The sequence below is a fragment of the Sparus aurata genome, chromosome 3 (assembly GCF_900880675.1).
Source record: "Sparus aurata chromosome 3, fSpaAur1.1, whole genome shotgun sequence".
NCBI classification, from domain to species: domain Eukaryota; kingdom Metazoa; phylum Chordata; class Actinopteri; order Spariformes; family Sparidae; genus Sparus; species Sparus aurata.
Window position 1 is genome coordinate 5,963,085 of NC_044189.1, and position 21,370 is coordinate 5,984,454.

At 46.6% G+C, this 21,370-nt stretch overlaps 1 protein-coding gene across 1 annotated transcript; it reads left to right on the forward strand.

The window, feature by feature from the left end:
• The first annotated feature begins 1,400 nt into the window (after positions 1-1,400).
• On the forward strand, positions 1,401-9,456 carry tcf19l (transcription factor 19 (SC1), like). The gene is made up of 6 exons (XM_030413135.1): positions 1,401-1,832; positions 2,384-3,388; positions 5,995-6,164; positions 7,018-7,411; positions 7,710-8,211; positions 8,524-9,456. The coding sequence occupies exons 2-6, from the start codon at positions 3,118-3,120 to the stop codon at positions 8,867-8,869; spliced, it is 1,683 nt and encodes a 560-aa protein (XP_030268995.1). The 5' UTR covers positions 1,401-1,832; positions 2,384-3,117; the 3' UTR covers positions 8,870-9,456.
• The last annotated feature ends 11,914 nt before the right edge of the window (positions 9,457-21,370 follow it).

The following is a 21,370-nucleotide window of genomic DNA, read 5'->3' on the forward strand; positions in this document are numbered from 1 at the left end:
TGACTCTGGTCCTCCTGGCTGCAGGCCTGTCTCTACTCTGTCTCTACTGTCTCTACTCTGTCTCTACTCTGTCTCTACTCTGTCTCTACTGTCTCTACTCTGTCTCTGGTCCTCCGGGCTGCAGGCCTGTCTCTACTCTGTCTCTACTGTCTCTACTCTGTCTCTGGTCCTCCGGGCTGCAGGCCTGTCTCTACTCTGTCTCTACTCTGTCTCTGGTCCTCCTGGCTGCAGGCCTGTCTCTACTCTGTCTCTGGTCCTCCTGGCTGCAGGCCTGTCTCTACTCTGTCTCTACTCTGTCTCTGGTCCTCTGGGCTGCAGGCCTGTCTCTACTCTGTCTCTACTCTGTCTCTGGTCCTCCGGGCTGCAGGCCTGTCTCTACTCTGTCTCTACTCTGTCTCTGGTCCTCCGGGCTGCAGGCCTGTCTCTACTCTGTCTCTACTCTGTCTCTACTATGTCTCTGGTCCTCCGGGCTGCAGGCCTGTCTCTACTGTCTCTACTCTGTCTCTACTCTGTCTCTGGTCCTCCTGGCTGCAGGCCTGTCTCTACCCTGTCTCTACTCTGTCTCTACTGTCTCTACTCTGTCTCTGGTCCTCCGGGCTGCAGGCCTGTCTCTACTCTGTCTCTACTCTGTCTCTGGTCCTCCGGGCTGCAGGCCTGTCTCTACTCTGTCTCTACTCTGTCTCTACTGTCTCTACTCTGTCTCTGGTCCTCCGGGCTGCAGGCCTGTCTCTACTCTGTCTCTACTCTGTCTCTGGTCCTCCTGGCTGCAGGCCTGTCTCTACTCTGTCTCTGGTCCTCCTGGCTGCAGGCCTGTCTCTACTCTGTCTCTACTCTGTCTCTGGTCCTCTGGGCTGCAGGCCTGTCTCTACTCTGTCTCTACTCTGTCTCTGGTCCTCCGGGCTGCAGGCCTGTCTCTACTCTGTCTCTACTCTGTCTCTACTATGTCTCTGGTCCTCCGGGCTGCAGGCCTGTCTCTACTGTCTCTACTCTGTCTCTACTCTGTCTCTGGTCCTCCTGGCTGCAGGCCTGTCTCTACCCTGTCTCTACTCTGTCTCTACTGTCTCTACTCTGTCTCTGGTCCTCCGGGCTGCAGGCCTGTCTCTACTCTGTCTCTACTCTGTCTCTGGTCCTCCGGGCTGCAGGCCTGTCTCTACTCTGTCTCTACTCTGTCTCTGGTCCTCCGGGCTGCAGGCCTGTCTCTACTGTCTCTACTCTGTCTCTACTCTGTCTCTGGTTCTCCGGGCTGCAGGCCTGTCTCTACTCTGTCTCTACTCTGTCTCTGGTCCTCCGGGCTGCAGGCCTGTCTCTACTGTCTCTACTCTGTCTCTACTCTGTCTCTGGTCCTCCGGGCTGCAGGCCTGTCTCTACTGTCTCTACTCTGTCTCTACTCTGTCTCTGGTTCTCCGGGCTGCAGGCCTGTCTCTACTCTGTCTCTACCCTGTCTCTACTCTGTCTCTACTCTGTCTCTGGTCCTCCGGGCTGCAGGCCTGTCTCTACTCTGTCTCTACTCTGTCTCTGGTCCTCCGGGCTGCAGGCCTGTCTCTCCGGCTCCCGCTGAAAGCGCCTTGGCCGTCAGCCAATCGGGGCGGAGCAGGACGTGACGTAGCTTCTAGCGCTAGGAAGCCCCGGGAGTGGCGCGCCAAATTTCAAAGGACTTCCTCCTGGGAGGAAAGGAGGAGAAAAGCCGCACTGAAGCCTGACGAACAACGGCGACAAAAAGCTGCAGAAACTAAAAACTTTGATCCACCTGAAGGAGTAAAACCCGCCGGCCGAGCCGCTCCCCGGGCCGGAGGAGAGTTCCCACCGCTGCTCGGACACACGCTGCTGTCGGTGTAAGTGGCAGTTTGACTTTCAGTCTGTGTACAAGGAACTGACGACAGCTAGCTTAATCCTGAGTGTGACTGACAAGCTAAGAATCAGGACTGCGACGTCCCTCTGCTCTCGTTCCTCTCGAGCTAACTCCAAATACAACAATGCTCGAAGTAAATAAGCAGGTTGTAGGAAGATATATGCAGATGTTGTTGTCTTTTACTGGACGAGCTGTTCACTTTGTGCCGCTTTTTGTTTCTCGCTTTGTGTGCTGATCCCATGATTTGTCAGTCGGTCTGCGTGCAGCTGATGTCCGGCATGCGGTGCAGCTAGCAGAGGCTGACAGTGTTTATGGCCTGCTGCACATTAACCTCCTGTGTGTTTCTCTTTCACTCTGACGTGCATTTAAACTAAAAAAGCCTGCAATTAAACGATTAAGCTTGTTTTTTTTGGTGCTTTTTATGCTGTCTAAAGTGTCAAGTAAGTTACATTCTACACTGTGAGATGTTTCCAGCACATTAAGTAGAGCAATTAAGAAGTGAGAGACAGTTTTTTGTTTCATTCTTTCTTGCAGATCAGACGGTCCTCAGCTGCTGCACCCTGTCAGGCTCCACACCTGTGAGACGGCTGATGTCAATTGATGTCAAGAGCTTTTGGATTTTAATCTCACACACTGACACTCTCACACACACGCACACACAGAGGCTCAGACGACAGCTGTTCAGACCTCAAACTATTGCACATCAGGACTGAAAAAGTCACGGCTGTCAAGTCTGTCGGCAGGTTTACTTTCTCCTCGCTTTTTAAAAAAAAAAATGTTTACTGCACCTTTTTGAACCAGCAGCACGGCGACACGCAGGCCGTCCACATCGCTGAAGCTCTCTATTCTCCAATCCTCCGGCTTATAGCCTCTCACTCCCGCGGGGGGGATTTGGCCTGTTTGAGTTTGAGCTCATAATAGTGTGCAGAAGCTCATTTCCACACTTCACCAGCTTATACAGTGCTCTGTATCCTCATTATTTATTCATGTATTCGGGACACAACAAGCCATCAGCTCCTCACACTAATGCAAACATCTGTTGCTCAGAGCTGCTGCTGCACCTGCCTGTAACCTTCACACTCGCTGCTTTCCGGCAGAATATTTTATCTTTTACGCTGGCGGTCGGCTCTCTTTGGTCAAATGCCTTCAGTTTAACTTCTAACCTGTAGTAAAGAGTCGTATCTCACGATGGATTGCGGCCTCCTGTAACTCAGGGGTCCTGTCACAGATAAGGGCTAGGCGGTGGCAGACAATCAGACCTTTCAGTCATGCTGTCAGGGGTGCAGCCGTGCTTCCAGCTGCTCCGGATCGGCTCGTCGGCCGGCGACTCTGCGAGGGACCTGTACACGTTCAGGCCGGCGCTGAGCCACTCCGTGTTCCGCCTGGGCCGGGCGGCGGAGCTCTGCGACGTCACGCTGGACTCGACGTCTGTGTCGCGAATCCACGCCGAGCTGCACGCAGAGAAGGAGGCCGGCGGAGGTGACGCAGCACCGCAGGAGGAGGGCTGGAGGGTGCACGTCAAGGACCGGAGCAGTCATGGTGAGAGTCACACACACACACACACACACAGCTACACCTCAAAATGAGACTCGCTCGCACCTCTACAGTCATTGTGGAAGAAGGGATGAGGTGAAGTTACGCCCTGGTGACAGGAAATATTAGTTCCTCTGCAGGGAAACGCTACGCACGGCGACACACTCGTACAAATATTTGTGTTAAAGACGGATGAGTACACACTTCGCTTGTAAACGCACACGCACACACACACACACACACACACACACACACACACACACACACACACACACACACACACACACACACACACATTGTCTTCTGCTGAATAACTGACAGACACACTAAAACGAACACCTGCAGTCAGACAGCAGCTGACTCCCACAAACCAGCACATACAGATATGAACTGCCTGAACACAGCTGAAGATAAGCAGACAGGGTGAAACCTCAGATTAACACACACACACACACACACACACACACACACACACACACACACACACACACACACTGCACTAAATGCATCTCTCCACTTTCAAAACTTTCCATTTATCTCTCCACTCTGGACTTTTTTAAAATCCAATTTAGAGTTGCAGAACGCTCTCAGCGCGTTGAAGCATGTAGTCCTCCCAGTCTGATTTACTACCAAACTAAATCACTGAAATTGCAGTTTGATTGTGGTGATAAGGAAGTAATTAAGGACCATCTTAACTTCTCCCGATCTTTGACCTTGATTTTATACGTTCTGTCTGAATTGGAGCACAGAGCGTGATGCCAGCTCCAAACTGATGAAAAGAAAAGAGGAATGTATTTAAACGTAAGTGCTCCAAATCTGTGGAGCTGTGGGGGGAAAAACACCACCTTCCAGTTTTGATGATGGTCCGTGACAGTTCTTCCAAAAACAAAAAGAAAAAGTGTCCAGTTGAAGAACAAAGCGTGTCATTTTGCACAATTTTTCAAACCTCAAGGTGTTCGTTCAGTCAGTTTTTTGAAAAGCTGCTGCTGACGACGGAAGTAGACAATGTTGCTGGTGGTGGAGAGAAAACAGAACGACGAGGCAGAAACCAGTCAGCGTGCATTAAGGTGGACAATTAAAGCAACATAATGTAGGACTACGGAGAGTTTTCAGTCTCATTCTAAGAGGAAGTCCTCAAATGTCTTATTTTGTCCACAACCAAAAGATTATATTATAAATAAAGATAGTATACATACTGAGACTTCTGTCTCAGAGGAGTAAAGAAAATACACAATATATTCTGTTATACACTATTATACTCTGAGAATCTGAGAATTAAAAACAAACTAACAAAAATTAATTTGCTAGTTGACCGTTGTCAGCGTGAGAGACTGAGAAGGTTATTTTACACCAAAACAACTTTATGCTTAAAATAAGAACCAAAACAATTCTATGATTAATTGACAGGAAATGAACTGACAACTATTTTTATAATCGACAACTCGTTTTAAGTCATTTCTCAAACCAAAAGATGTCAAACATTTCCTATTTCCACTGACTTGATTGTCATTACATGTCGCTTTAAATTCTTGTTTGTGATTATAGATGAAATCTCTTTAGATTTTGGACTACTGTTGGTGCGTTTGTAAACCAAACACTTTGTTCATTAATCAAGAAAATACTCAGCTGTGAAGAAACGTGTTAGTTGTTGCCCAACTTGATTGAAATAAAGAGACAGTAAAATCAGCAAAAAAGACACAATTTAAGTGCCTGTAACAACAAGCTGCCATATATAAACCAAAACACGCCACGAGATGCATTCAGCTCTGGGTGACAGTATAACACACATACAGTCTGTTTCATTTAGTCTCAGCTGGTCGTGAAACAGATCAGATTGAATGTTTAAAGGGGTTAAAGAGGAGAAAAGAGGAGTAATGATGAGCAGAATGTTTAGAGGAGATTAATGAGAACTAAAGACGGATCTGATGTCTGTTAGAAGGACGCAGCCTCGCGGTGTTTGTACAGGGAGGACGGAGATGCTACATCTCACTACCGCAGCCTGCTAATGGTTTTTAGTGCGACCTGAAGTGCACAGGAAGCGGAACAAGGTGAGCAGGGAGGAGATCGAGAGTGAAAGTCTTCTCTTAGGGCCAGCCGACTGTGTCTGACAGGCTCCCAATCTAAACTGCGCCCTCACTGTCTAATTTTTCAAGTAATTTCACAGTCTGTTTCACACATTTTTCACTCCTGCTATTAAGATTACATTTTAGTATTCACCGTGCATTTCTCATTTTGTGCTGCGCTGTCATGGCCGTTTGATTGCCTTGTAGCCTCGCAGCTCCTGTATTCTAGGTCCATTTCACAGACTGTTTTACATTTTGCCTCAATTCTGGAAGCTGTAAACACACTGATAGTCGACAAATGACTTTATTTTGACGCTCCGCTCGCTTGATTTGTTCTTCTTTTTTTTTTTTTTTTCTTTGACAGACGTTCTCATTTTAAAAAGTTCTGTGTGAAGGTGACATTGCCTTGAAAGCTGTTACTTGTTTATGTGTGTTCGTCTGGACCACCGCTTGCATTTCAGAATAAGAGTCTCTAAACATCTTAACCATTAAAATTCGGTAACACTCTACATATTAAATCTTCACCTCCTCTTCCTCTTGTGTTCACAGGCACTTGGGTGAATGAGGTCCGCCTGCAGCCCGGCGTCCAATGGGAGCTGTCAGACGGTGACACGCTGACCTTCGGGGGTCAGTCGGCTCCAGGAAGCCCCGAGTTCTACTTCCTCTTCCAGAAGGTCAAAGTTCGCCCGCTCGACTTTGATGCGATCACGATTCCAAAGGTAATCTTTGTTGTTGTTTTTAAACGCAGACTCAGTGAAAGTAGTCGCAGTCGTTTATAATGTTGCTTCATAAACTGCATCAAACACATAAATACATTTATAAATTGCACTTTCTCATAAAGTTATCGACGGACTGTGTAAGTTGGGGGTTAATTGACAAGTCTGGACTTTATCTTCCTGCTTTCTTAAAGGTTAGTGCCACTGTTGTTGGCCACTCATCAGTTTCACAATCAGACAGTCAGTCGTTTGGTCTATAAGATGTCAAGTAACTACGAAAAATGCTCATCAGTTTTCCAAAGTGAACTCTTTTTCTCTGAAGACAAACTTGCTGTAAATGCTCAACCAGCCGACGACACACAAGTGTTCAAACTTTAATAACTTCTTAGTTAATGAACCTCTCACGGTTGAGCCTCAGGGTAAACATTAACATCAGCAGTGATATTCTGTATTCTTCTAGATTGCACCGTCCTGCTGCTGTAAACACTCACTCGAGCACTAAATGTGTTTTAATACAACTCTGGAAATGTAGAATACTGCAGTTCTTATCCTTCACTGTTTCTCCCTCTCATGATGTAACAGTGTGCATGTCCATGTGACAGTGAAGCAGTTTGGCTCAGGTGTCCACCAGGTGGCATGTGAACACTCATTATCTCAATAACTGTTCATGCAGTGTCAGATTTTTGTACTTTAATTAATAACTTTCTCATTTATGAAGTCTGAGAAACTTTTTTTAATGACTTTTTAGAAAAAGTAATCCTGCCAAACAAACATTAAACATCCGCTTCCAGTAGATAATTATATTTGGGCTTTTCAACATGAAGTTCTAATTTAATTAAATTGTCTTGTCTCCTAGGCGGGCACCTTCTCCTCGGACTTACAGAACCGGATCCGCACCAATCCGGACCGCAAGGAGGCCGCCAACCTGGACCTGTCCAAGCTCTCCATCAACCGGGCCACCGTCATCCTCAACTCCATCGGCAGCCTGAGTAAGATGAAGGGCAGCGCTTGGACCTTCCAGAGGAGCCACAGCCACGAGGGAACCGCCTCGGACCCCGGCTCCTCCTCCTCGCCGCCCCTGGCCGTGGGCCTCGCCTCTCTGCTCCCTCCCTCCACACCTCCATCGTTCGCCTCCGCAGCTTCAGTGCCTTCGACAAAGTCCCTCCAGTCGACCTCCAGGAGCAGGAGGAAGTCTGCACACACGGTGCTCCTCGAGGACGACAGCTCGGACGAGCCCAGAAGTCGAGGAGGTGAGTTTCTGCAAAATGTTTAGAACAAAACACTGTTCACTTTGTAACTTGAATACTTTACCGCTGGATAGATGGTCCTTGGATTAGAGACTGTACAGCAGACAGCTGATAACAAACAGTATCATTAACATCTAATCGATCACTAAAAGATGTCTGTGAAAACTGGTTCATATTTGAACTGTGGCTGCTGTCAGTTCAAACAAACAAAACTCAAACAAATGCAGGCTTCTAAAAATGTGCTGGAGTCTAGTTGTGATCACCTCTCTGTTATCTAAAATCTTATTTCAATGTCGTTCAGCTCCAGCAGGTGTGGATGATGGACAGAGAGCGAGGGGGAAGAAGCGGCGGCGGCTCTACAAGTCTGAGTCGGAGAGTTTCAGTTCTCCTCCTCTGCCGCTGCAGCCCAAGAGCCACGGCGACGTCCGGCGGCCTCTGGAGGCCAAGCCCTTCCCCGTCGGCATCAGGACCATCGGCAGCTTCCACGGTGCCATGACCAACAGCAGACTCAACCACCACATCCTGCAGGCGTCGTTCACCAACCCCGCCGTTCACAAGCAGGAAGTGCCGCCGGTGCACCGGGTCCAGACGGTGATGCACGGCAACATCGCCGCTTTCCGCCAACAGAAACCTGCGCACATTTCTCCGATGGCGCAGAGAGGCCGGCGGAGAGCGCTCAGCTCTCCGGTTTTCTCCCCTCTGGTGGTCGGCGGGGAGAACTACAGCTTGGCCTCGCCTTCAGTGAGGGTCCGCACAGAGGACCGAGGCAGAGTGCAGTTCAACAGATTCCATCATCCAGCAAGGTAAAGAGCTTTACAGAAATCTGTGTCTTTGTCACCAAACAAGGCCCTGATTTATTTGTAGAGTATTAAGGTGATTTTTGCAGATCATTCTGAAGTCATCCTGAGAGTCACCAAAGTGTTTACATTTTATAATCCCACTCAATACAAGTGAGCAGGACGTGTTGCATAAAAACAAGGCATTGTTTGATGAAAGTTCATCGGTAGCAAATGTGGAGTGAAGATAAATATTTACACATTAAATCCTCCTTAATACTTTGCGTCTTCGTTCTTTTCCGCCGTCTGAACGTCCTTCTGTTCTTTCTTTCTTTGCAGCAAACGACGAGGCCGCCCCAGAAAACACCCTCCCCCTCCCCGGCCGTCCCTGCCCTCTCCATCCTCCTCATCTTCCTCCTCTACCTCCTCTGCCTCGTCCTCCTCCGGCTCCTCCTCTTCCTCCTCCGACGACGAGGACGACGACGATGAGGAAGACGAGGAGGTGGCCGTCGGGGCGGTGGAGCCGTGTGCGGCGCCGCGGTGCCGGCTGCCTCAGCAGGACACGGTGCAGTGGATCCAGTGCGACGTGTGCGACGCCTGGTACCACATAGACTGTCTGCACGTCGACCGCAAGAAGCTCCTGAAGGACCCCAACGCCGACTTCCACTGCGGATGTCGCAGATAGGAGAGAAACAAAGTTCACTCGAGTTACCACAGTTCTCCCTCTTACATGTTCATTTCCCTCAGTCACACTTGAAATCAACTTTTCACTGAAGACAGGCTTCTTCTTCTGACGGTCACTGGGCTGCTCCGCTCAAGCACGCAGAGCTTTTTTTTTACTTACCTCAAGAGAAGATGGAAAATAATTTTCTTCCGTTTTTCACATCCTGGTCTTCCAAAGTTTGAGGATGTGTGACCCGACAGTCGCACAGCCGCTTCACAAACCTCTCGCCCTCTGAGTTTCAGAGGAGGTGTAATGAAATGTCTTTGGTGGGATTTCATTATGGCGCCGACTGCCTGGAGAGGTGCGATCACGGCGGGGAAACATGATGAAATGTTTCTAAGTACACTCCCACCACGGCTGTCGTTGACCAGGAGGCAACATTCAGGAAGATTAATGAAATGTTTCAGACGGGGCTGCAGCGGCAGCGACGGCACTGTGTTAGACGTCTCAGTGCAGCCGCTTCACTATTCTCAAAACCGGGCCAATTTTTCAGGGCAGGACAGGAACCTTCACTGAACATTTACTGATGGTGTGATTGCCTCCCCCCCCCCCCCCCCCAAAAAAAAAACCTCCCTCCCCTCCCCCCTCAAAGTAAATCAGCGCCGGGCTGGTGTTTTCCCACCTCAGCGATAACGGCGATGAAATGTTTCCGTGCAGCTCTCCCGCGTGGCAGCAGCTGTCTGGGAGTGGGCGTGTGATGTTTCAAGACAATTAAACGCCAGGAAAAATGTGTCAGCAGACTTCCATTGTTGCCGCTGATCAGAGGTGCTCCGGGGACGATAATCAAATGTTTTCAAGGCACTTGAGCAGAGCGCAGCTGCCGGGAGGAGGAATATGTACAGTTGGGACTGTGTTGTTTGAAGACGTCTGAGAGTGCGTCTGCTGCCGGCTTCGGAGGACTCATTAACCAGCGAAATGTCACGAAATATCACCCGCTGATGTAACGGGATAATCGGGTGAGATGATGTCATCGTCTCTGACTGGCGGGTTGAGCGTTGATTAATTTTTTTTTTTTAAGGTCTCCTCTTCAGATCACTCGAGTCTCTTCAACACCGCCGAGCTCTCGGGCCAAAGCAGGCAATTTTGTCCCGCGTGAAACGGGCCGGACCGGCCTCGACTGTTCTCTAGAGTTTGCTCAGGTGCTGCTTGAGTAGAATAAAATCACAGTGTAGGAAACTCTCCTCTTAAGCACCTTGTTTCTGTTATTTAATCCAAAATGTTTGACTTTTTCTCGCCTCACATGGACAAAACCGGTTTCTGTGGTTTCTAAAACAGCAGCTCATCTTCTGCACCACTCGTATAAGCTCGATGATATTCACATTTACAGCTGTTCAGATAAGAGTAGTGTTGAAATAGTCTGTCAGGGCTGGTGTGGTGTAAAAATGGCTCTTCCAAACTTCACTTTGATTATACCACTCTGGCAGACCTGCAGTTTTTTTTTTTTTTTTTTTTTGGGAGAAAAGAAAGTGGGAGAAAATGGAAATGATTCTTGAGCAATAAAATAATAATAATCTTTGGCTTCGCTGAAGCTCGCAGACTGATTACACAGCGACTCTCGGCTACATCACTGCCGCCGCTCTGCTAACTAGATCGCTGGTTAAGTAGCTGTCGGGACAGAAATCGTTTGGGGTCGGATCATTTTAAAACCGGATAACATTCAGTTTAATGGATTTGAAGGATTCAGTCATTATCTGCTCACCGTGCTGATGGAAAGTTTCTCCACAAAACATTTCTGGAGCTTCGCAGCATCGCAGCGTTCTCCTAGACAACAAGAGGCAGCTGAGGAAAATGAACCCAGCGTGAACTCAACTTGAGGTTGAGTAGATAATGACTGAGTTTTTCACTTTTGGGTGAACTGTTCCTTTTTTAATAAATGCTGCGTTGCACCTCTGAAGGCTCCAGTCACACTCCAGATGATTCCGTTGACGGTTTGACAACATATCGCCGCAAAAACAACAACACTTTGTTTTTTAATACCGCGAGGCTTCGTCACCTCGCTGCAGTAAAACCATATCAGTTATATAGGATTTAACATGATGGCTTGATACTATGATACTTTGGTTCTGATGAGCAGTGGGTTTATGGAAATGTAAAAGGACAAAAAAAAAAAAAAAAAGTTTTCTCTGTTGATCTTCAGCCAGTTGTTTTTGATTTTGTGTGTCTTGTTTGCCAGTAAAGATGTCAGTGTTGCATATTGTTTTTGTCTCTTTTAGATTTTGGGCTCTAAAGATATTTAAATGCCTGTTTTGTCTTTTGGTGCTAACGTCACATCGCTCGCCGTCGTTGGCAGTGTCGTACTGCTGCGTTAGCTCAACTCTCTCTGTGCATGTTCTCATAATGCAGCTGCTGAGGGACTGATACCCTTTTTTTTAATTGGTGAGAAAGAAAAATTGGCTGCGTGACACAAACTTTAACAACCTCCAGAACTACGGCGCCTGTGTGATATCAAATCCGGAGAGAGGTCGCAAATCACCGGATCGTTTGGATTCACGTCGCAGCTTGTGAGGAACATCCGGTGCGTCACGCTGCTGCTTCTACCTCAAAGCTTTGACTCTGAAGCAACGCAGACGCAGTTTAAGACCAACCTTGAGAAACCTTTAGAAAAATTGACAGAAAAATAATCCACAATTATTTTGATCGTTATTTATTGAAGCAAAAAAACGCCCCCCAAAATATTCCAGCTTCTCAACACGGAGAACTTGCTGCTTCTGTTTTGGAATTGCAAATTTAATATTTGTGCCTTTTTGTTAAAGATGTCGTCTTTTATCGTGCTTGGAGGTCCAGTGTGTAGAAAAATAATGCTCATCTTGTCAGCACAAGTGAGGTTTTATTGCGGAATAACAATGGACCAAAAGGGAAAATGATCAACTATCAACTGAAATAGTGGGTTGACAATCAAGGCCGAACACAAACAGTAGATAATGATGTACAATGCCGAGGCCCAACAGTCCCTTTTATATTCAATCAAACCTCATCCAGTATCAAACTGAACAGCGCCTGTATCGATCAAGTTGTACTCACTCACAGATATCAGGATCTAAATTGAGGAAAATGCAGAAAAAGACATCTCGCAATGTTTAATACTGTGAGCAAAAAATTCCTGGATCAGCACCAAAAGTTAACAGGATCTCTTCTTGGCCTGGACCCGTCTTCCATCCAAGTTTCATGGAGATCCATTCAGTAGTTTTTATGTTTCCCTGCTGACAAACAATCGAACACGAGTGTGAACAGACGATGCACAGATGTGTTTCGCGTCGCTTCTTCCCTGTAAACGTCTTTTACAGATGAAATCGAGCTCTCAGCCGACGTGTTTGATCACCACACCGCCGCGGCTGCCTCATTGTGTCGGCATTTCATCCTGGTGACATCCGCTTACTGTTAAAATGCCACAACACAGGACTCAAGTGACGAGTTTATAGATGTGTTTTTTTTTTTTTTTTGTAAATCGTATCATATTTCATAATCTCTCAGTTCACAGGACTTTCACACTGCCTTCACTTTAATAATCACACTGAAATGCAGAAAAGCAGCACAGTTGGATCTTGTTGTTTCTTTGTTTCGGGGGAGGAGGGGAGGGGGGGTTGTACAGAATTAAACTCGTTGTCGTAATTCTCTGAGATCTGCTTCAAAGTTATCAGGGAAGGAAAAATAAAAGACTCTTCACAAAAAACGTCATCTTCTGTGTTGTCTCGTTTTATCTCCGCAGCTGTATCTTTCCCCGGAGACGCCGTGATGTAAAACACATCTCATTTATTATAGATTCCTCCAGCTCCGGCTCGTGATTGATGAAACATTGATATTAGAAATGTTCCCGGATTTGCATTTTGTTTTTCCTCCGGTCTTTTGTGCTGTTGGAGGGATGGTGTGATGTATCTGGTTATTATTTCTTCTTCTTTGAAACGATCACAGCTGAATGTGAATCAACGCGCAAAGACAACATCCTCATAATTGAAGCCCATTATCTCCCATCGTCTCTGCACTTCATAATGGATTTGCCTTATCTGGCCTCTCCATGCATGAAGTTACTTTTGTTCGCAGAATTACTGCTCACAGCGTTTCTGGTGTGACGGTTTACAGGCGAGGCGATACGGGCAGAGTTTTTGTTCTTTGGTAGATTAACCTGCCGACACACGATCGTAGATGTACATGGGTACTTTAATGTAAATGACATAGATCATATCCATAAGTGATGATGATGAGTCTGAGGAAGAGTTCAGCGTGTAAGATCACTTCAGGAGTTGTGATGAAAGCGTTAAACTAAAGAGCATCTTGATCACGGCTGCTGCGACACCCGCCACCGTCTACATACCCGACCCATGACTCCTCAGTAGTGATTACGACATTACTGCACAAACACAAAGACAACACTCATCTCTAAACTCATCCTTTTTGATCACAGATATACACCTGAGAAGGTTTGTGACGGCATTTTAACCTCTTGGCGAACGCCCCCATTTTAAGGTTCTTTTTCCAAAACGACATACTGGAATTAAAAGCATGACAGCTCCCACATAGTTTGAGACTCAGGGATGTGCTTGGTACCATTGGAAAGGTAACACCCTCGAGTTTTGTTTAGACATGTAAGTGTGATTCTATGACATACTGACACAGAGTTACAGAGGTTGGAACACAGGTTTTGGTTTCCGTCCAATTCAAATGTCAATAAACTGACTAAGATATAAGGGCTCAGGTGTGTCTATGGACACAGCAGACACAATTGGGACATAGCCACAGGTCTCAGCTTGCTACACTCAAAATTTGAAGTCAAAAGACTAAAACATTTTCTAAAGGCATGTCTGTGCGTTTTGCTTGGGTCTTTTCTTCCAAGAGCGCCTACTGAGACTCAAAGGCTTATAACTTGAGAACCCCTTTACCTAGAAACATAATCTTGGTCTCGAATGAAAGCTAAGACCCTGCAGGGTTTCCTGCTTGTTCGACACTTGTAGCTAGTTTTGGGTAAAATGACATGGATATATTCCCATTCTATGGACTCTTGGCGAACTATGAAAAAAAAATTGTGGCATGACGTTGTAGCTGTGGAAAAAGGGAACACTCCGAAGGTATGTAGGCATTCTTGCTTCTTGCGGTAGAGGGCTCTTTCTAATGTTGTGTCATGGTGAGTTTAGAAGCTATTACATGGTCTGGAAATAACTTTTTTCCTTTGTGTTTGGGCTTAAAATAATCGCGACAGTCTCAGCTTTCCAACAGTGAGTTTATACTGTTAAGATCTGATGCTTTAAACTGTTAGCAAAAAAACTGTTAGTTTTTACGAAGGGTGTTCCTTAAGTGGTTAAACAGGTGTGACGTTATAGTGCTGACAAAAATCAGTCCACAGACGGACGAGGTGAAACAATACCAGCTGCACTTGAGTGGATGCCGAATGGAACTGGGTCACAAACAAATGTGGGCCAGGGGCTCTTCCCCTCACTCTGGCAGGCTTGCTCAACCTTTCTTTTTTTTTTTTTTTTAGAATGATTTTTTAAAATGTGGCCTTTCCACGGGCATGGTTAGTGACCGAAAGAACAGGATCTCGGGTACAAGCAGCCAAAAATGATTTTCCTCTGGAGGATGTTTGAGCTCGGAGTAGATCTGCTGCTTCAAAAAAGGAGCCAGTTCGTGTGGTTCGAGCATCCGATTAGGACGCCTGCTGGGCGACCCCCCCTTTGGAGGCTTTCCAGGCACGACCAACTGGGAGGAGACCCCGGGGCAGAACCAGAACCCGCTGGTGGGATTATGTATCTCATCTGGCCCGGGAACGCCTCAGGATCCCCCCCAGGAAGAGCTGGAAAGCATTGAAGGACATCTGGAATACCCAACTGAGCCTGCGGCTACCGCGACCCGACCTTGGTTAAGTGTACGACAATGGATGGATGGATGGATGAAGGTTGGACCTTTTCATGGCTTTACTGATAGAAGACGGGATTAGAGAAGGACCGGGGCGAACCTCAGCCTTCATTTTGATCTCAAGCCTGTAAAATGTTGTGACCGCAACTTGCATGGTTACAAAAATCTGTCCACAGACGGACATAAACACCTGGCAACATTCTCAAATTCACTTCTGTGCTAGCTTCGAATATAAAAGGTTTCTCTGTGGCCACCTTTTTTTTCGATGATGGCGCACGCAGGCAGTAAAACAGAAGAAGTAAGAACAATGCAGCAGGGTTACCTTTCAGAAACAAAATGTTCAAAATGCTAATGGGTTCTTGAGTGTATTTTGGACTCTGCTGGTGTTGGAGTGCAAATGTAAAAAGGTTTTCACCTGAGAGCTGCAGGATCGAGTCTCAGAATAACTCAACGATTTCTGAGATTCTTTCTCAGAGAGTCTGTCTGTCGATTTTTCTCCATGCAGTATCTCATTTCAGGGCAAAATAAGATATGAGTATATACACACAGACACACACAGCCCACACAAAGGTTTTGAAATCAGCTGTATATGATGCAGCATATTTGCTACTCACGACTCCAGGAAAGCCATTATACACTCACAGGCCGGTGGGTAGATATCGAGGAGACGGAGAGATTATGGAGCTGAAATGCCCGATGCCTTGACCTGCAAAGGTGGAGGGAGACAATTACATTTGTCCGAACTGTTTCCATAGCAACATTCCTCTCTCTCTCTCTTCTCTTTTTATTTTTTTTTTTGGGGGGGGGGGGAGCTGCAGGAAACCACTCAGCGCTGCATCCTGTAATAACAGCCGGCACCTTCTTCTCCCTGATGATGCGTGGACTGAGACACAGGGTGGAAAGCAAATTTGTGTGTGTGTGTGTGTGTGTGTGTGTGTGTGTGTGTGTGAGAGAGATGGGTACAGGACACACACCAGTAATGTGCGAGGGCGTTTCCATCTTGTCTCCACGACTGTAAAAAAAAGAGGTCAGAGCGACATGAAAGCAGGGGGATGAAAACTGTAAAGCCCATATTACCCATCAGGCAGCTCTTTGGCACACACACACACACACACACACACACACACACACACACACACACACACACACACACACACACACACAGGGGTCATTTCTTCCCTATCTGTCATCAGAGCGCTGCAGCAGTAAGCCGGCTCTTCTGAGTCTGGGTTTGGTGATCTGAGATTCTGCTGTTAGGCCCTGATGGAAGAGAGATCGCGTCACGTCACGTCACCAGACCGTTCAATCAAGCGTCCTGGATATCAGCATGTCACTTATAGTAAACTGATTATTATTTAGTGTGGGCAGGCGGCATCTTTTCTCCAGGAATCAATCAAAATCCACTAAGATTTCTCAAAACTGTTTACAGAGAAAAACTTCAGAAATGTCCAAGAATTTAAAATACAGCACCTTAAAGGCACATTATGTATTTTTTTTTTGATGCTGGGGGTCTGTAGACAACACAAAAAACATACGCAGCTTTGGATCATGGGAGATTTTTCATGAAGTTACAGTGACTAAATGAAACTAAGAAACTAAGAAAATAAGAATTTGTCTGGTGACATCATCAGGACATTAAGGTTTTGCAAAAAAGGACCCGAACGCAAGACTCCAAACAGGCAGGTTGTAAAAAAACACAGAGAAAGATTTAAACAACGAAAACTGACAGGCAACAACAACAGAAGGAGCAGGCCGAGACAAATCGCACAAAAAAAGCCAAAGGAGAAACTTACCGGTGAGGAACGAGGACGAAGGCAAGACTGCAGATGAAACAGCAGCGGGCGCATTCGATCTGACAACCGAGAGAGGGAAAACACACGGACGTACGCTGAGATCAAGACGACTCAGAGCTCGAATATTTCCGACCTCCTGTCAGGAAAAAGTGCAATGAAACGCCGCGTGAAGTCAGAGCTCCTAGTTGTAAAACTGCAAATCCATCCACCCCGACTTCACCAGGTGTGAAGTCTCACAACAATGGCAGCACCGACGTGTAGGGTGTAGGATGAGTTTACAGAGCGTATAGAGTGAGGTATTTAGTGTGTGTACAACTATAAAAGAGATGTTTAATAAACGCCGACTGTTAGCTCATGTTATTTTTCTTGCTGTATTTTCTGTATATCTGCGAGGAGGCTGCACTGTGGAGGCTTCATCTCTGAATACGCCGATTTTTTTTAAGGTCGGTCAACTTTTAGCTTCGTGCACCTGAAACCACCTGGAGGTCAGAAGTTCTCACCTCCAGCTTTGCACTGGAACGCAGCATACGTTTTTCTCAACACCCACTTCTAGTCCACAGCGTCTGGTGTAAATATACAGATATTCAGTCTTTTAAATGGGCCAAGCTCCAAAAATGCTGAGTCATACAATGTCTATTATACATCTCAGCAAAGGTGTGAAAGTCCACACATTCATTCCTCCAGCAGACGAACAGATACATGTGTAGAAAAAGACCTGACTGACTGTTTAGTCAGGTAAAAGTAATAGAGTATCCCTCTGAAGGACACTTCTACCAGCCATCTCTGACCAAAGCTAACTGAAGCTCACGTCATATTAAAATAATTCAAAGACTATCAAACTTAAAGGTAGAGTCAGGGGGATTTGTCCCAGCTGTTCCTGAATGCACCACAAAGATGGCTGATTGCTGATGATTCCCAAAGCAAATTAACAACATGTTGGGTTGGTAAAGCGTCCCGAGCAGCAACAAAGTGAGAAATTAAGAACATCCAGGCAGAGGGCTGCAGGGTCTCTGCAGATATCAGACACTAACACGCCTGATGGGTTGAAATCAGTCTTGTGACGATGGGAAGACGGCGTGCAGTGACGCAAAAAATATAAATAATCCATAAGAAGTAATGAGCCTGTGTTGAAAATGTAAGGAGGAAAAAGTATAATTTTTGTGCTCAGATGTAGGAGGAAAAGTCAAAATGAATGCTCAAGTATAGATGGTAGGGTTGGTCCCAAAATCGTCTTCTTTCACCACATGCCAGTTTCTGATGAGAGGAAATTTAAAGAAACTGAATCTCAAGCCCTCATGACGTCTCCAGCCTGTGTAAGATTGTTCAGAAAGGACCTGAATGCAAGACTCCAAGCAGGCAGGATTGTAAAAACACAGAGTGAGCTTTTAAAAACATGAAATATGGATCCAGAAAACAAAAACACCAGGCAACAGAGGAAACGGGCTGAGACAAATCCAACAAAAACAAAGCGCAAATCCAAAATCTAACCTGAGAACAAACAGACGTGGAGCACAGGCAGGAATACAGATGAAACACCAGCAGACGAACCGGCAACTGAAAGAGAGAAAACACAGACTAAATACACGGGAGGCTAATCAGGACCGGAGGAAACTAAAGAAACAGGGCAAAGACGAAGGCAGGAAGAGACACCAAGACAGGAAGTGGAACAACATGACACACCAGGGTTGGGTAAAACTTACAAAATAAAATGCTAAACAGCTGAACTAGAACACCAAACAAAACCGTGTGTGAAATCAGTGGAGTGCCCCTTTAAAAGAACAACTGGGTCACCCCAGCGAGACTCCGGCTCGGCACCAGCAGCCCGAGCCTCGAGTTAATCGCAGGGACAAACACACAAAGCGGGGCAGGAAGTCGTCCTGCGCTGCTGTGATGTTGCTCAGAATCAGCCTCCACACACACAACGCAGACCTTAAACCAACACGAGATGGAAAACAAAGATTACAAATGCCAACTGATGCTCTCACTCACTGGTGGAGGTTGGTTTTGTGCCGGTGCTGTTTCCCGGCAGGCCAGCAGGGGGCAGTGTCGGCCCGGCCCAGTGCAGCGGACCCCCTCACAGAGGACAGTGATGAGCAGCATGAACGCAGCCACTCCCTGCACATTACACCCACAGTGGAGATCATAGGTGCTCATTATTCCTCTCAGGGAGCACAGGGCGGTGTTATTCTGAATGCTCATGAGCGGGAGAGGAGTCAGCGGAGGGAGGTGGAGCTCAGGTTCAGGTGGAGGGTGGTGGTTGTATCTGAATGGTTTTTAATGGACCACAGAGCTCAACTTCCTCCCATTCAGATCACATTACACAGCTCACCTGCACGCCTCCATCTTGTGCTTCATACCTGTGTTGATATGTGTGTGTGTGTGTGTGTGTCTCTTTTTCATCGTGCAAAGCTGAATGATAGAAATGTGTGTGTGTGTGTGTAGCTGCATCTTCCTGCCTTCGTGCCGATGACTGCACGGGCAGCGATGAGGCTTGATGGTGTGTTGAGGGTGAATCTCTGCACTGTTAATGTCTGTGTGTGTGTGTGTGTGTGTGTGTGTGTGTGTGTGTGTGTGTGTGTGTGTGTGTTACAGTCTTTCGGAGCCCTAACAGGATCTCAGGAGCAGCTGTCGATCCTCTCACTTCCACATTTTCCTCTCCTCTCCTTTTGTCTCTCTCAGTCTGCACTCATCTCCATGCCTCCTCTCTCCTCGTTTCCCCTCTTCCCTCCATGTTTCCTCTCCTCTCCTCCTCCTCTCTTCTCAGTCTTTCCCATCTTCCTTCCTTTCACCTCCCATCCCCGTTTCCTCTCTCCTTTCCTTGTTCCCTTTCTCCCTTCCTCTCCTGTCCTCTATTACTTTTCCGCTCCTTAATTCTTCTCACCTCTTTTTGCATTCTCATCCCCCCCTCCTCACCTGTCATCTCCTCTCCTCCTTCCCCCCCTAATATTCCTCCCTTTCCTCTCCTTATTTCTCCTCTTTCCACCTCTCTCTGCCTCTTCAACCCCCCCTTTTCTTTTTCTCCTCTCCTGCTCCATTTGGACATTTTCTCTCTTTTCCCCCGTTGCCTTTTCGTTCACCTTTTCTATTCTGCCTCCTGCATCCCAAACTCGATCGATGACATTCTTCTTTTTCTCCTTTCTCTCTCTCTCTCTCTCTCCCACTCTCCTCCTCCTCCGTCTTTTCTCCGTCCATCTCTCACTCTTTCTCCCCTTCAGCTCACAGGAAATGAGATTCTGGCTTATTGGCTTATTTCCACCTGTCCCCAGTTTGACCTTTGCATGTCTCTCTCTCTCTCTCCCTCTCTCTGCCACACACACACACGCACACACACACACACACACACACACACACACGCACACACACACACACACACACACACACACGCACACACACACACACACACACACACACACGCACACACACACACACACACACACACACACACACACACATGCCTAGCCAACCACTGCGGTCAAACATACGCTCAGTCATCTTTCCTCACACGTACGCTTCATTCACTCACGACACACACACTTTCCAGACACTCGGCTCTGTGCACACACTGTCACACACTGTCACACACTCACCAAGCACAATGCTGCACAACACACACTCCACTTTTCCACCCCCACACACACAAAAACACACACACACACGCTCCACTTCATTCCACTACATTGTTTCACCTCACAAATCACTCCAAATTGGCTCCAGCTAGAAGAACACACAACCTCTCTAAACTGTTTAATAACGTCATTAATCATTTCGCTTTGACTTCGCGTCGGCACCGCCGGCTCTATAAGTGGCCTGGAAGTGGGTTACGATTTAAGGGGGCCCCGAGCTATGACACGGGCCCCCAAAAGCTCTGAATTAATTGGTCTTTCATCTTGCGCCACGTGGTCTTTTATACACGGCCGACTCAGCCTCTGCCGGGAGAGGAGCGACATTCTCGGTCCAGATAGTCCGGCAGATTTCATTTTCACTTTTAAAAATTCGCTTCACAGCCGTGAAAAGTTCAGACTGGTCGCGTGCTGTCAGCGCGAAGACAGACGAAGATAAACAACAGAGAGACGTCACAGATATCCAGCAGACTCGCAAAACGACTAATGCTGCAAAATATAATTAAACAAAATGATGGTGTTTCTACAGGGAAAGTGGGTCACATATCACATTTACCGCTCTGCCGCCAATTAAATGCTTCAAGTCCAACAGCGGTTTAATCTACAGCGAGTTCACAAAAGACTTTTACATTTTTCTATTATTAGCAGTGGTGTGTTTTATTTCTTTCAGGGCAAAGATCGTTAATGAACAAGAAGGAGGATGTGTTTTTTATGTGATTTTCTTTAGGTTTATTTTCATGAAAAACTGATCTAACATGAAAATTGTCACGCGTGCTTTAATCACTTTAATATTGTGATGGCGTAGTTTTACAAAGAAACATAAAAAAACATGTTTCTAAAGGTCGTATTTGTAAGAAAAGTAGATTTTTCAGTCTCATTCCCGACTCGTCAAACACCGGCGCGTTCAGATCGTGTTCGAGGAGTCGTTAATGAGACTCATAAATCAACTATTCTTTCAAACACGACCTTTAAGACTCTTGATTTACCAATCTGGTGCCAACGCCGTCCAGAGGTCTGCACAACCCAACTCCCATTCTGCAGTTTATCGGCCAAATATACACGACCGCCATTTTCCTCTGACATCAGCTCAGGTTGAAGAGGAGAGAAGCAGAAATCCAAACATTTTCCACTTTTTACAGATTTTTTTTACCTACATATGTAATATGTTTCGGCAAACAACTGACTATTGTTGTCATGATACTGGA